We start from the raw sequence: 15,911 nt of genomic DNA on the forward strand, positions 1-15,911 counted from the left end.
TAGAAGGCCTTTTGGCCTTTGAAAGTAGGTTAGTTTCGATTTCGAAGTTGGAGTAGAGGAATAACATCCGAACCCAATGGCGGAAAAAAACAATCTGAGGATGGAGAAGATGCCCATGCGCACTGTTGTCCAGGGGAGGAGTCACCTATCTCGTGATACTTCGAAGACTCTTCCAGGACAACAAGGTGCAATCATCTGGACCCAACACTAGGCGGCGATCTATGCAAAGATATGAATTCAGCAGCTCACATGCCTCGAACATTATGTTTTAGATAATACCGTCACCAGTCACTGCCATGAGTTACTGTTTTTATCTCCCGTTTTTATTCCTCTCTTTTATAATACTATGTAACTCGTGCATTCTGATTGTAATGAACAGTACTGCACATAATTGCGCCAGGGTGTTTAAACCCTGGTGCACCACTTTTGCCAAGATGTACACCTTGCAATGGCCCTATGGGCGGATTATGAGAATTGTAAGATGTGCATGTTTTTGTGACAACAATGCAGCGCTGTAATAAAAATAGGTTTAGACAAAAGAACTAGGCATCCCTAAAGAACTGTGAATACCTGTACTAGTCTGCACTTCGAGTCTTAGAATAGGCTAGAAAATATGCTCAGTTTATTCTAAAGAGTATAGTTATCAGATGGCATGGATTTATCCGCAGGGCTAGCCGACAGATCAACTTGACTAAGGTAAGAAAAGAGCACTGAATAGACTACTTTACATAGTTGAAATCTCTTGGAGTACATACTATGAAGTCATTCATTAGGTTATCAAGGTTATTAAAGACTACATCAAAACCACCATAAGAGACAGAACTTAAACCAGAAAAAACAGTGAGCAGTAGTTGTATCGGCATAACATTTTAGAACTCACCTAACACTAGTGCAGGCCAGGTTCACAGATGAAAAATGAAGGGGGTGGGGGGTGCTGTAGGGTGTCCAAGGACTAGCAATGTCAGTTTCCTTGATTTTTTCAAGCATTTGGTCAACAGGGGTCAAACAGATGATTGCCATCACATTGGACAGTTGAGTGGTCCTGTTACATCTCAGGCCTAAACTCAGACACCTTAAGCCAGGCACTCCTGCAAGCAGGTTGCAGGTAACAATAACCCTTGTGGACGAGTCCAGTTGACAGCACTTATAATATTGCCACTGCAGAGGGTTTTCCTCTGAGCAAGCAACTCCTGTGCTCTTTTCAGATGGGCATTTTACTAGCTCGTCCATCGCCTCCCAGTTGTACTGGTCGTACGTGGAGATGAGGCCCATTATACTGGCTATGTGCCCATATGTGGCCACCCCAAGTGCTACCTGCTTTCCCGGGGCATCAATGCGCTTAGACTGCTTGTCTGGCAGAAGGGTTCCTCCTGTGGCTTGTGAATAAGCCCCATTACGGGCTGTGCGCGCAACCAGGGAGTCAGGGACTCTTTGGCCACAAATGTTAACTGGATTGCCTGAGGCAAGCTTAAATTTTTTCTCTACACTGGGAGTAACTACACTGGATTTTACTGACTCCTTAAAGTTGTCAGTAGCTGACTTGAGCATGGCGAGTTAGTGGACACCCGTTCTGTTTCAGACAGGGTTTCAACTAGGAAGTTGTCCTGGTCTTCCATTGTGTGGATTTTGGCCTAGGTATGTTATGCAGCACTTTATATTGCTGCATGGTATGTAGCTGTATCATCTTGTGGCATGGATTGGCAGGGTAGAGCTCTAAATCTGGATCATCTTGGGGGTCTACCATAATCTTCCCAGGGAATTATGTCCCTCGCAGGGCCAGAAATGCTCTCATAGGTCATGTGGGTAGTAGGGGCTGTCTGCTTATAAATCAGTGTCTTGTGGCTCAGGAATGAGAGTATACAGGGGCAGTGGTGGTGGCAGAGTGGGGAGGTATCAATGGCAATGGTGCAAAAGGCATAAGGCCGGTGGCTGAGTCAAGGCATAAGGCTGGTGGCTGAGTTGCTCACCCTTTTGAGGCTGGGAAGCCTGAAAGAGGCAAATTGGGATTCCTCCGTGAAGGCAAGCTAGTATTTCTTTGGGAGGCAGATGGGTCCTGGAGACAGTGGTTTTGTAGGATCTTGCCTGTGTCTTGGTGTATGAAAGCCTTCTTTTGCTTTGCATACAGGACCTCAAAGAGTCTTTCGCAGACAGATCCTTCCATGATGTCCGACTTTGGCAGCTTGGGATGCTTTGCTGCCTGCTTTGGCAAGAATTGCAGTGAAGGTTTCAATGTTGATTTTGACCCAAAGTGGGGCTTTTCAGAGCCTAAGGACCAGGGGGCTTGGTTCAGTTCCCATGGATGTAGTATCTAGGGTCCAGGGTGTCTTGGTTGGAGTAGCAGAACCCAAAGGTTTGTGCAGCTTTCAGATGGACATCAAACTCACACAGAAGCAGTGCTCTGGGGTGCCATCAGTGCTTGAGGGTTCAATTTGATATTCGGTTCCATTGCCAGCAGATGGACCACTGGCTCAAGGAATTCAACCTCCTCCTTGACATAGGAGCTCTTGGAGAAAATGGCCTCCAGACTTTCTTCTCCTTGAGCTGCTGTTATGCCCGATGCAATTACTCAACTTTCTTTCCCTCCGGTACCTTACGTTTTTTTGCAGCAGAAGGCAAGGTAAGCTTCACAGGAAGTCTCAAAGTGTTCTTTGGAGAAGCAGCAGTTGCAGAACTCATGATTTGGCACTACACCTAAAGCAAGGGAATAAATATATTCCATATCGCTGTCCTAGGTGCATTCTCAAAAAGGAAAAAACTTGGAAGGATAGTGGCTTGAGGATGTGATGCTTTAAAGTGCCCAGCCCATGACTATCAAATCAAGAGTCACAGTGTCGCCAGCAGAACATTTGCTGGTACAGTATTGCTTTTTTCATTGCAGGGATGGAAGGGTGAGCAGCTGAATCAAAAAGGAAGATTCAGTGCATTTTATTGAACTCTGAACAACGTTCCCAAACGTCAAGCCCAATAGCAGAAGAAAATAAAATTGAGGTGCAACCAGTGTGCTGGTGCATTGTGGACAAAGGATGGAACCACAATATATCTTATGACTCAAACTTTTTTGAAGAAAAACAAGCAGCAAGCGTCGGGGACCAACATTAAATCGCAGGAGTATGCACTGCATGTGCTTTTACAGCCACTCTACATGTATAAATATATAAAATTGAAAAAAAGACAGTTAAAAACTGAGCTATGACTGACTCACATGCGTCAAACTGCTGAAAATCACCAGTTATGGGTTAGTAACGCACACAACACACGTGATAACACATGCCACCTGCCATCGTCGCAGGTTGACCTCTTGGTTGCTCTTTTGTTTATTTCTGCACCTTTGCCAAATTGTTGTTTTCAGTCTGGTAGATAGCATACGTTAGTGCATGTGTTGTGCTCTTTTTCAGCATATCAACCAAATGAAAATAAAGTAAATAAACAAGAATTGCAAGTGTTACCTGCAGCTCCTCAGAGATTCTCTCCAAGTGGTTGGTTATCTTTTTGATAAGGTCGCTGTACATCTGTTCCGAGTGCTGCTGGCAAACACATTTATATACACAACTGTGAAAACAAGAAACAAGACTAAGAGACTAAGAACAGGCACACAACACCCCTAAAAGAGCAAAGCAAGTTAAAAACAAACATGGGCAATGGCAAGATATCTTTAATATGCTCCACCCTGCACTCACTAAGGCACACCACTCATCTTGCACTCACACAAGAACACCACTGAACCTGTACTTACATGGGCAAACTGCTCCCTCTGCACCCACATGGATACACCCTTTCACCTCAACTCAAATTGACCAACCCTTTCACCTGTACACAGAGACACTTGGGCCCTCATTCTCAGTGGGCAGGTGAGAGAGGAGATATTTATCAGGCAGATAAAAACAAATACCCAGGGATCAGTATTTATCGAGACAAACAGCTATAATGAATTTCCATATACAATTGGGGGTTCCATATACAAATGGGAGTTAACATGAGAATGATATGGTTTCCCACACCAAATTCAGATTCAGTACCAATAAAAGCTGTTTACTGGGCATTTGCACCCGGTGAAATGCAGAAGGATTGACATAGGGAAAGTTGCGGAGGATGCAGTACTTAGAGCTAAACTTGTGTTCCCAATCCCTGCGCAAACATGAGTTTGCGCAGGAATCAGGAAAAAAAGGCCACTGCACCCCACACTCATTAAAGCACACACTGTATACCCTGCACTCAAAGGCACACCTTTCATTCTGCAGTCACACAGACACCTGGCAGAGTGCATACTATCGATCTGAACCCTATATACAGTCCTTACCTAGCCTGCCTCTAAACATGCTGACCCTCCATAAGCCTCATGTCATATGCAGCTCACCCCTTAAAACAGGCATGCAACCACATATACAACATAGTCAATGCTGGCAACTTGGCATCGCTTTGCCAAGTACAGACAAAGTAAGACCATCTGGTCTTGCAAAAGCTTGTTACATTTCAGGGCAAGATGCAGAATAGAAACAGCTTTCTAGTAACATGGGGCAGCGAAAGCTGGTTACCCTCTGTTAGTACATAGGCCCTATAAGGAAGATGGGGGACCTTGTGATAGATCAGTAGATGTTCCAACGCTGGAGAGTTGTCATTATCCGTACCTGGTGGGTGCCTTGGAGATTGATAGTATTGATACCAACCACACCCCAGTTGTGAGGTGTGGTACCAGTGGCATTGTACAGGACAGCTGTCAGAACCTGTAGCATAATCATGTGCAGTGTCAAAGGTGGAACCACATGATAGGGCCAGCAGAAGCATGGACCCTGACCGGAGTCAGTACCAGTAGCATGGTCACTAGCAGGCATCAGAGGTTGTAGCATGGCTCACAAGAGCTAGGACGCTGAAGCTAGCTCCCGACTGGTATCCCAGGCTGAAATGTGTTCCAAGGCAGGGGGCACAGCCTGCTGCATGGCTCCTAACAGATGTCATGGGTCCTATGAGGGGCTCATGGATGTAGCATACCAACGATGCAATGCAGGTGCCTGGGTTATGTCATCCAAGAATTTGTAATACATATACAACACCTTCCATCAGTTGTTAGCAGCTGCATAACAGAACATGTAAGGTAGAAGTGCATGCACTATGACCTCAATGCTCTTGTGACAGTTACTAGTAGCTGCATCATGCCAGCTCTTACCAAGACTGATGCTGTCAAATCTACCACACCCTCGAATCCTGGTCCCAGAGACCAGGGTCTCCCCGAGGTGTCATTCCTGTAGGTCAGAGTCAAGCATTTGAAGAGCTTGGTGAGAGACATGTTCAACAGGCAGGAGGTGCTAGCCTTGCTAAAGCTATAAGTCTGGCTGTGTTGAACTTACATGGGAAGTCGCTGTACAACAATACCACCACAAAGTGGCCACTCTGGAAGATCTGTGCCTTGGTGCTGCTGGACTTAGCAGCAGAGTAGGCTTGTACAACTCATCGTCTGGCTCCTGCTTGACAGTAACAGGCACATGGCAATGATATGACAGCTGGCAGCAGTGGGTCTGGCAACAGCACAGCCTGCGTAGCAAACACACTGCCCACGCAGCTTAAACCCCACAGCTACAGTTTAAAAGTAAAAGTGGGACTTCAAGCAGTGTGAAAGTATGCTTCCATCAAGAAGATGCCAAACACAGTCTAGCCTGATGTTACTTATGTCAGCCAGTCAGATGCAGTGCAGCTAGCTCAGAGGCCTGAGATGGGGTGGCTCCCGACAAGCATTTCCGCTGATGAACTAAATGTAAAATAGCATTTCTTACTGAAGAAAACGTCTGCCCTCAAGGAATGGAAAAGAGCTTGGGAGCACCTCCAGGGTACAGACAAATACAGCAGCAATGTGAAGTGGTGGATTTCTCTACAGGTCTTGCATTTTTGTTTACTTTCAAAGTCATAATTTAGTCAGCAAATTCTAGCAAACTAATGCTTCATAAGCGGTTTCATCTCATCTGAGATGGCCAATGCGCCATGATGGGGACGTACTACATCATGATGCTTGTCCCGGCAAATTTAAAGTCAATAACTAACTATGCTATAGAGTAAAACTGCAGCAGGCTTATCTACATGAAGAGAAGAAATCACAAATGGCAACAGTAGTGGCATTCCGCATCACAACTCCTCAAGAATATTGCTTAACTTGGCCCGGCGCTGATCTGGACACGGAGATGATTCGGACCTGTCTTTCCGCGGTTTTTAACTGGCTAGCTGCAGCACAATTGAAATGCAATGAGGATAAAACGGAAATCCTATTGTATGATCAGTTTCCCCCTAGATTCAGAGAAACACTGTGGCCGGGTGGTTTTCCATTACCCGGTGCAGTTAATATCCCCGCTAAGAATTTGGGGGTTTGGTTCGGAGAAGATCTCCGATTTGAGGCTCACATTAGGAAACTGATGGGGGGATGCTTCGGCACCCTCAAAGCATTGCGGAAGTTTTTTCCATATCTTCCTCCTACAGCGAGAGAGTCAGTAGCGAGAGCATTAATCTTCTCCCGACTCGACTACGCTAACGCCTTGCTGAGTGGCTCCCCGGCCTATCTAGTGGGGCGCCTCCAGGTAATCCAAAATGCTACCGCCAGACTTTTATGCAACATTTCCAGCCGTGTGAGTGTTAAGTTTCACTTGCAGAGATTGCACTGGTTGCCACTTCCGCAGCGGATTACTTTCAAAATTCTTACACTGGCTCACAAAGCAATAAACGGACACGGTCCTGCTTACCCTGATGAAACGGTTCAATTGCTACTTGCCTAACAGACCTTTGCGCTCTGCCGCTCAACATTTGTTGCTGGTTCCACGTTTTCGGCGCTCCCGGATGGGGGGGGGGGGGGCAGTCGATCGCGGTCAGAGCAGCATCGGCCTGGAATGACCTGCCTCTGCTCCTGCGAGCTAACCTGAACGTTGGTTCTTTTAAAAAAGCTCTCAAAACTCATTTGTTCAAGATGGCCTTTTAGTCTGTTCCCACTGTTATTTTTTCTTTTCTCTCTTCTCATTCCGAGCCAGGATACTCCGGTAGTAATTGAGCGCGTAACAAAACAGCATATAAAAAAAAATGGTTTTATTTCCGTTTGCTTCCAATGGCAAGTGTTGTTCCCATTGCTACTAGGCACAGCAAAAATACAACTCATCATGAACTAGTTCATATTGGACTGGGTGCAAAGGGCAACTGAAAACTAGGTCTTGTATTCACAGGCCACTGGGCATAGCCAAGGGCTTCGGGATGAGGTGAAAGGCATGGCTCCTTGCCAGGTTCCTAGGCTTGCCCTAGAGTCAGAGACCAATGTCAGTGCATATCTCAAACTTCCCGTTCACACTTCAGCTGGAAGAGGGTGTCAGCAACCGCTCAGTCACATCCATGAGTAGAGGAGCTCATGAGTAAGTAGGATTAGCTCATGTATAAGCTCTCTGGATTCTTGTGAGTATGCAACTGCTGATTGCACCAGAGATGCCTGGTTGAGACATACTTCCTTCATAACACTTTATTTTTATTAGATTTTTTTAATACAACAGAATTACAGGGACCCACAATTACAGACTTGAGTGCATACAGTACAGAAATTAATTACACATCAATTACCTACATGTGGCCAACCTGGCTCCTTCGCAACAGGTATCGGAGTATCACATCACACTCCCCACATATTTACAAAAATGATAAACCTCATGACCCTTACTTTTTTTTAAGGGTTTTAAAAAAAAATCTTTGCCATTTTATAATCATGCATAACATCGTAAAGTAAATGACATAATACAAGTTAAACACAGCTTTCCATATTCTTCCCGCTTGGACGTTTAGTATATTACAATTTATTATTGCATCACATTTAGTTTGTGAATGGCCCGTAAGATATGCAGTAAAAAAACTACCTGATAAAATCGACTGCACACCCCTATCTATCACATGGGAGCTCTGGTCTGTTATAGCCCACCTATGTCACATGATAGAGATGTGCCTGCTTGTGTCACTTTTCCTTATTATTCCCTGGGGGCCTACTAACTGCTGGGGAGTGCTGTGAGATTCACCGTCAACTCCATACAACAAGTGTGCCAAAGAAATCTCTAATTAACAAAATACTAACAAGCATTTGCAATGCAATAGGTCTCGCATTTACCAGAGTTTGAGCTGTTGGCTTTGTAAATGATAATGCCTTTTTATTTATGTTTTGGTTTTTAAAACATAAATAAAAGGCATTGTCATTTAGAATGCCAATAGCTAAACACTCACAAATGCGATACCTGTTGCATTCCAAATTGTGTTTAGAAAACTCATGGAATGCATTTGCAGGGGCTCACTGTGATTGATGGCCGGTATAAGGAGGCGAGATATAGGACGGGCACTTTATAGCTAATGTTGTTACAGATGCATTTGAACAGAATGCTGTCACTTGATGGGAGTTTATTTTTGTATATAAACTAACAGGAATGATTTATGTTTCGGTTTTTAAGTACCAAGGAAAATGCGTCCTAAAAATGCATTCCATGTTGGGAAAAAAAGAAAAGCAAAACAGAAATCTAAACTGTTAGTTTATTTTAAAAACCGTCAGGTGAACGTGCTGTGTTTATAAAGCACATTGAATGCAAGAAATGCATTGTGGGGGCTCACTGTGATTGATGGCCGGTATAACAAGGCCAGGAATGCCTCTTTCGGTGCAGCAGGGTAAAACGACGAAGTTGGAAGAAATAAAAGCAAGCGCCCTGAACCTCCCACCCAATTCTGGAGGGTTGGAATGTAAGATCCCTGCCATATCAGTAGGTGACCCCAGTCAGTTTCTGAAAAAGTAAACATGCAATGCAGGCATTTATTTTTTATTTAATAAAATGACAACAATGTCGTGCACACGTTTAAAGAGGCTCCTACCTGAAGGGTCGAGTGCAGAAGTGGAGGACGTGCTGATAAAAGTGAGTGCAGACGGGGTGGATGTGCCGATGGAATTTAGATAATTAACCGCACTAACGAACTCCCGTAGGGTGAACCCGACATTTAAAAACACGGGCAGAAAGACATAGGCGGAAAAAAACAATTACAAGTGATAAGGAAAGGTTACCTGTGTCAGAGAGAGATTACAGCCACACTGTTTAGTGTCCCATGAAGCCCATCATGCACTGTAAAGGAGGCGGGAGAGCCGCGGAGTAATAAAGGTTCAGCAACTTCTCCTCCACAGGAGGCGATGATAAATCTGTGTGCGTCTTCATGCACAAAACAAAAAGGGTGGAGGGGGCAGGGGAGGAGGGGGCAGGGGAGGAGGGGTCCGGGGAGGAGGGAAGGGCCAGAGGGACTTGATGGGAGTGGTGGGGGGGAGGGGGAGGGTATAGAGAGGGAGAGGAGGAGAGACAGGACAGGGGGAAGCAGCAGAGACACGGCGGGTAAAATAAACAAACAAGCCTTTCACCGTAACACGGCTGGCAGGGGAGGGGGCGGAGAGGGGAGAGGTGCGACACGGCAGTAGGAGGAGGAGGGGGGAGGAGAGTAGGGGAGGCACGGCCTAGCGGCAGGCAGGCAGGGGAGGAGAGGAGGAGGGGGGAGGAGAGTAGGGGAGGCACGGCCTAGCGGCCGTGCAATCAAGTAGTGAGGGGGCGGAGCTGGGGGAGGCTGTGAGAGAGAGTAGGCAAGGCAGGCGGCTGGGGGCATGTGCACGCGCTTTTAAGCTCAATGCACATGCGCATTGAGCTTAAAAGTCACGGGCACTGCAAGGAATCGCCACGATTCCTTGCAAGTTAGATAAAGTCTGGATGAGCCCCTATAGTCTCGCTTGCTCGATGCGCATGCGCATCGACAGGCGAGACCTAAAAAGGAGAACAGACACAAACAGCGCATGCAGGTGCTCATAAGTCAGGCAGGGTTCATAGCAAGGGTGGTTGTGTTATAGTTCACTCTTCCTGGAAGGAGAAATGTAACCTTTATACTAGTCAGCTGGACCACTATACCTGTATACTACTACGTTTATTGTTGGAGGGGGGGGGGTGGGGGTGGAGAGGGGTGGGAATATGATTGGGGGGATCCGGGGTGGGGGGGGGGGGGGGGGGGGGGAAGAGTTTAGCCCCGATTCAGCACTGCCAGTGTCCCAGTCACGTCGCTTGCCATGCCTCGCCCTCTCATTCCCAGAGTGTCTGCCCTACCTAATCCGGGGAAAACTCACTTCCACCGTTTTCACTTTTATGGCAGCTCGGCTTGTCCCAGTTAAACAGTATGTACGTCCATGCTTCAGCAATTGGTCGCTGGCGCAGTCCCCTCAGTTCCTCCCTACCCAGCACTCTACCTTCTGCTGCAGCCCACCTAGACACCTCTTGTATTCCATGTGCTATTTTGTGGTCCTATGGCTGACTTCCATGTGATCGCTATTCGCCGCTTGGCCAGTGCCAGATCAATTAATGTATTCCCCCACCTTATACTTGGGTGGTATAGGCCAAGTAGGCATACCTCTGCTGAGCGTTCAAGCACACGATTTAGTGCATCATTGATCTTAGCTAGTACTGTTACCCAGAATCCCAGCAGCAACGCACAGCTCCAGGTCATATGGAGAAAGTCTGCATCCAATTGGCCACACCCCAGGCAGCCTCTTGGCTCTCCTTCAAAGGCGGCCTGGAGGTGTTTGAGAGGGGCACTACAGGAAATCTTTTTGGGAGACTCCAATACTTTACACCATTCTATGTCAGTAATCGTCCTATTCAGGAATGTTTCCCACCTGCCCTTCAGTTTCTGCAATGGGGACAGTGATGCCTCGAAAAATGATGCATATAACCACTTTATTTGGTGCCCTGCTGTGCCCAATGTAATTAGTGAGTGGAGAACCAAGTGTGTGTCAAGTTCATCTCTTTCTGTTTCCCATAGTCTCCCGAACGCCTGCACCATCACCTTATATAGAAGGAACTGGCCTGGGGGAAGTCCGCACCCCTCCACTAGTTCAGCAAAAGGAATCAAACATCTATCTAGATAACAATGTCTAGTTGTCTCTATCCCAGTCTCGTCCAGGGCACCAGGTGCTCCGCCCCCAGGATCGTCTGCAGTTCACCGTAGGGCAGTCCCTCCAGTGGCAATGTCAATAGTATCTCGGGGTGGCCGGCAGTCTTGCCATGCATCTTTTCAAGCACTGTAGTGCCGTGAACTGCAGTGTCGATTTTTATGGGATCATTGTGGCCTGGTTTAGCAGTTTCACCAGTAGCTGGCGTGGGAGTTGCCCTAGTTCCGCCAGGTAGGTCCCCTATTGGTGCACCCACTCAGCCACTGGGCCTTTGATTGCAGCTGGTAAAATTCAAAATCCGGCACACCCAATCCTCCCCTCTCTCATGGGGCGTTGCGGGTCCGCAATGGTACTCCGCGTATTCTGTATACCCAGATGAGTTCTCGTACCAGTGTATCCAGCGGCCTGAGCCCCCTGGCTGGCAACGGCACTGGTAGATTAGTGAAGAAGTACAGTAGGCGGGGCAGCATGACCACTTTGGTCGGTGACATTATGGCCATCAATGGTAGTCAGAATGAATTCCAAAAGGCCACAGTAGAGCGGAGCGAACGGAGGGCCCCACCCAGATTACCCTCCCTCATGAATTCCAGTGAATGAAAAATCTGGATACCCAGATACTTAAATGTGCTAGAGGTCCAATTATATTCTGCAGGGAGCTCCCCTGGTCTAGGGGAGGGCTCTGCCACCAGGAACAGACGTGTTTTATGCCTGTTAATCCGGAGGCCCCACAGAGACCCAAAGTTTTCCAACAGTCCGAAGGCATTTCCTGCCCCCCTCACGGCATCCCTCAAATATATAAACAAATCGTCTGCGTATAAGGAGATCACGTATGGTCTGCCACTCCTTGTCAGTCCCAGACCCTCCCCCCTCGGCAAAAGAGCTCAGCAAGTGGTTCCACCGCCAGCTCAAACAAGAGCGGGGATAGAGTGCATCCCTGACGTGTACCAAGTGATATCTTATATTGTGGAGAAATAGTCTTACCCGTCTTGACTCTCGCTGTGGGTAGAGTGCATAACAATTGGACCCACTTCAACCAACCCCATTTTCTGCATGACTTCGAGCAGGTAGCCCCTATTCACCGAATCAAACGCCTTCTCCAGATCAACTGAGAGGAAGGCAGCTCGTGTCAACACTTGGGCATCAGAGAGGTAGAGCACAGAGTATAATCTACGTAAATCATACGATGTGTTACGGGAAGGAATTAACCCATTCTGGTCAGAGTAAACCAGGTGTCTCCTATGTGGGAGCAGCCAAGTTGCTAGTATCTTACTTAGTAACTTAAAATTGGTATTAAGCATGGACAACGGCCTGAAGTCCTTTACTCCTGCATCCTGGTCCGTAGTCTTGGGGAGTGGGATCACTAGCGCACACCACGTAGAAGATGGCAGGTATCCCAGTCGGAGAGCCTAGTTATACATAGTCACCAGGCAGGGGGCCATACTATTCCCGTACTTCGCATAAAACTCAGCAGGGAGGCCATCAGGACCCGGTGTCTTCACACTCGCCATCAGTGTCATGGCACCCCTAACCTCCAGCAATGTTACCGGGCCACCCAACCCTTACGCAAAATCGTGGGGTGGGATCAGTCCAATTTTCACATCCGTCACACCGTAAAAATCTCCCCCCAGCACCACCTGCCCCAACCTTATGTCAGCTACGTGAGCGGAGAGAGAGGACAAATAAGACACGCGATCCTGGCTGGGGGCATAACAACAGCCCAATGTAATCTCCTGACCTAGCAGGTGCCCCGCTAGCAGCACATATCTTCCCTCCTTGTCAATGAACGTACGTGTTGCCTCAAAGGGGAACCCCGGTCAGACCCATATCAGAACCCCCCCCCCCTGGGCATATGCTGAAAACTTAGTGGCAAAAATCTCCCCACCTCCCCCTGTGTGAGATGTGTCTCGGCAACAGCACTATCTGTACTTCCTGACGTTTCAAGTAGCTGCATATGTTGTGGCGCTTGGACATGGATCCCATCCCCCTAATATTCCATGGGAGTAATTTCAGGTCCTGGTCCGTAACCGCTATCTCAAGTAGGTCTAGGCTCCCTTCCCATTGGGGTCTCCCACCATTGCTAACCCCTTGAAGGATTGAAACTGAACATTTTTTCACATGCATGAGGAGCATAACAAAACAAACATAAAAAGTCCTAATTTACAACTCCCCGGCCCCAAGGCGTCCTGGCAACGGTCATCTGCCCAAACTCCCAAGTTTAATGTAATGCAAAACATCGAAGGCCCCAATCTGTCTCGGTGCGAGCCTTCAGGGGTGCCGTAGACTCACAAGGCTGCGTGGAGTTCAGCAAATATATAAGAAATTTTGCGGCATGTGGCAGTGTCATAAGCACCGGCCCAGAATTAAGACCAACCCGGGTTGATCATCCCCCCCATTATAGAATGTCAACTGCCGTTTTCGGCATCGCCACTGGAAGTTCCAAACTGTTCCTGCCTGACGTTTCCGATTCAGAGCCTTCAGTCCCATTTATGGACCCAGACCCCATCTCAGATGGGGACCCACTACTCTGAGCAATTTCAGACACCGCCCGCAGCGCCGCTGCCCTCTCTTGTTCTGTTTGCGAGGAATTTGGTTTCTTTGCCTCAATCCGTATGGGCTTTGGCCCTGACCCAGTTATCTCCTTTCAGTAGGCCCCTATCTAGTCCCAAGCCACTTTGGTATCTTCGCAGACGTGAGTCTTACCATCTACAATAATGCGGACCCTGGTGGGGAACATAAGAGAGTACCGAATACCTGTGAGAAAGTGCCTTCATCTTTCTTACATGGTATGCCCCCACTTTTTGCTGAATTGCTGATGTGCTTTGACTGAGTGTGCCCAGGGCCTGTGTTCCTTGCCTAAAAACTGTGTTGAAACTAAAACCCAATTGGCATCTCTGGCCACGTCAGCCCCTGGTAAATGGTACCCTAGGTACCCAGGGCATTGTGACCAGAGAAGACCCCTAAGAGCTGCAGCACTTATTGTGCCACCCTTAGGGGCCCTGCACTCTGCCACACACACACTGCCTTTGCAGGCTGAGTGTCCTGGTGCAGAACTAAACAAAGAGTCGACATGACACATCCCTGTGTACCATGCCCACAAACCCACTGCCTTGGCATACATCAGTCACCCCTCTAGCTGGGTGCCCTATGCCAGTGGTGTGGGCACAGGTGCATGAGCCCTGTGCCCCTACAATACCCTGGGCCATTCCTGGGCACTGTAAGTGTAGTGATGCCATTAAGAGTATATGGTGTTGGGAGGTTATCATTACGAACTCCACAGCACCATAATGTCTACACTAAGACTGACAAGTTTGATATCAAACTTCTCAGCACATTAAACCCACGCTGATGCCAGTGTGGGATTTAATGTAAAATGCACTACAGAGGGCATCTTAGAGATGCCCCCTGAAACCTAACTTACAATCCACGTGTTGTCTGAGAGGCTGTCTAGGCTGCCACACAGCAGACATGTTGCTAGACCCCTGGGTGGAGAGCCCCGCTCCCCTGGTCCTGCAACAATGCACATCCTGGGAGAGGTGCTAGGTCTTCTCCCCCAGGATGGGCAGGGGGAAGCTTCAAAGGCATGCCGTCTTTGTGAGCTTCTCCAGGCCACTTGCTGTACTCAGCAACTGGCCCCCACCAGTTCTGACCCCCACTCTGGCAGGAAGACTGGCGGAAAACCCTACGTCAGGAAAGGGGGTGTGCCAGCCTGTGCCAACCCCACCCCTCAGGTGGGAGAGGCGAGGTGAAGCACGACCCCGGGCTACCGCCATCTTGCGGATGGGGAGCCCTATCCAATCAGAGATAGGACTCCTGCCCCCTCCCACAGGAGAGGAGCAGGATAGGGGGTGTACTCACCCCAAGACAGGGAGCTATTGGTCCCTGCCCTTCTGCTACCTGTAACGCCCGTACATTTAGTATTTAGGGGCACCCTGAACCTTCCTTCCTCGGATCCCGATACAAAATCAAGAAAGAAGATCAAGAAGAAGAAGACCCGCTGTAGAGCTGCTAACAAAAGGACGAAACCAACTGACTTGGCCCCAGCCCTACAGTCCTGTCGATCCTTTAACCTGCTCCTGCTAAATCCCGGCGACTCGTGCGAGCAGCAACCTAGAAAACCCTGGAGGACCTGTCTGCCTTGACTCTCTGAAAGACTGGGACTCCCATGAACAGTGACCCTGCTCCAACAGCAATACCCCTGGTGCCAGCCAGGAACCGCAAATCCAGCCCACTCTGCACCCGCCGAGCCCGGCCTGTGCCGGAGTGACCCAAGATCACAAGGACGTCCCCCCACCGACTGGGACCAGTGCCCAAAGACCCTCCTTGACGAGCCAGACAACGCCTGCAGCCTCACAACTAGGGACCCCTCCAACCGCGACCAGCCGAGGGTAAGATTTGCCTAAGTCAAAGGACACCCCTGCACCCGGCGCCCCACGGCCCCTTGTGCCCAACTCCTGAGTGCCTACCTATCCTCCAAGACCCCAACTTTCCTCTCTAAGTGTTGGTCGCTCCTGAAGATCCTCCGTCCCCGAGCCTGCAGCCTTTTTCCGCTTTCAAAGATCTCCACTGAATAACATTGAGCGCCCAACGGCTCAAAAACACCCTGCACCCAGCCGCCCGAGTGCCCCTGGCAGTCCAACCTTGGTCCTAACCTACTTCCCCATTTGCCCGGAGCAAGTGACCAGGAGCCCAGCTCCCACAGCCGCGTGGCCTGCTTGCCAGCCGCCACCAACCGAAGGCCCCCTGCCTCTCATTTGAGAACATTGGGCCCAACTACCTCTGCACCCGCCTGCCCCTGTGCCGTTGAGGGTGTACTACTGTACCTACCTGACGCTAGGGGACCCCCGAGTCTATGCCCAGAACCTTAACTCTGCCAGTTAAGTACTTACCTAAAAGCCGATAACTCACTTTCCATCCATAGGGCAACGTTGACTGGTTTCTCTCAAAATTCTTCAAA

At 48.6% G+C, this 15,911-nt stretch overlaps 1 protein-coding gene across 1 annotated transcript in view; it reads right to left on the reverse strand.

Annotated features, from left to right (window-relative positions):
- The window catches only part of CACUL1 (CDK2 associated cullin domain 1), a 375,285-nt gene that overhangs the window by 293,849 nt on the left and 65,525 nt on the right, over positions 1-15,911 (reverse strand). The window contains exon 3 of the mRNA XM_078643906.1: positions 3,447-3,549. Coding sequence (XP_078500032.1) covers positions 3,447-3,549 — 103 coding nt within the window. The remainder of the gene's footprint in view (positions 1-3,446; positions 3,550-15,911) is intronic.

Source organism: Lissotriton helveticus, chromosome 5_1, assembly GCF_964261635.1.
Source record: "Lissotriton helveticus chromosome 5_1, aLisHel1.1, whole genome shotgun sequence".
NCBI classification, from domain to species: domain Eukaryota; kingdom Metazoa; phylum Chordata; class Amphibia; order Caudata; family Salamandridae; genus Lissotriton; species Lissotriton helveticus.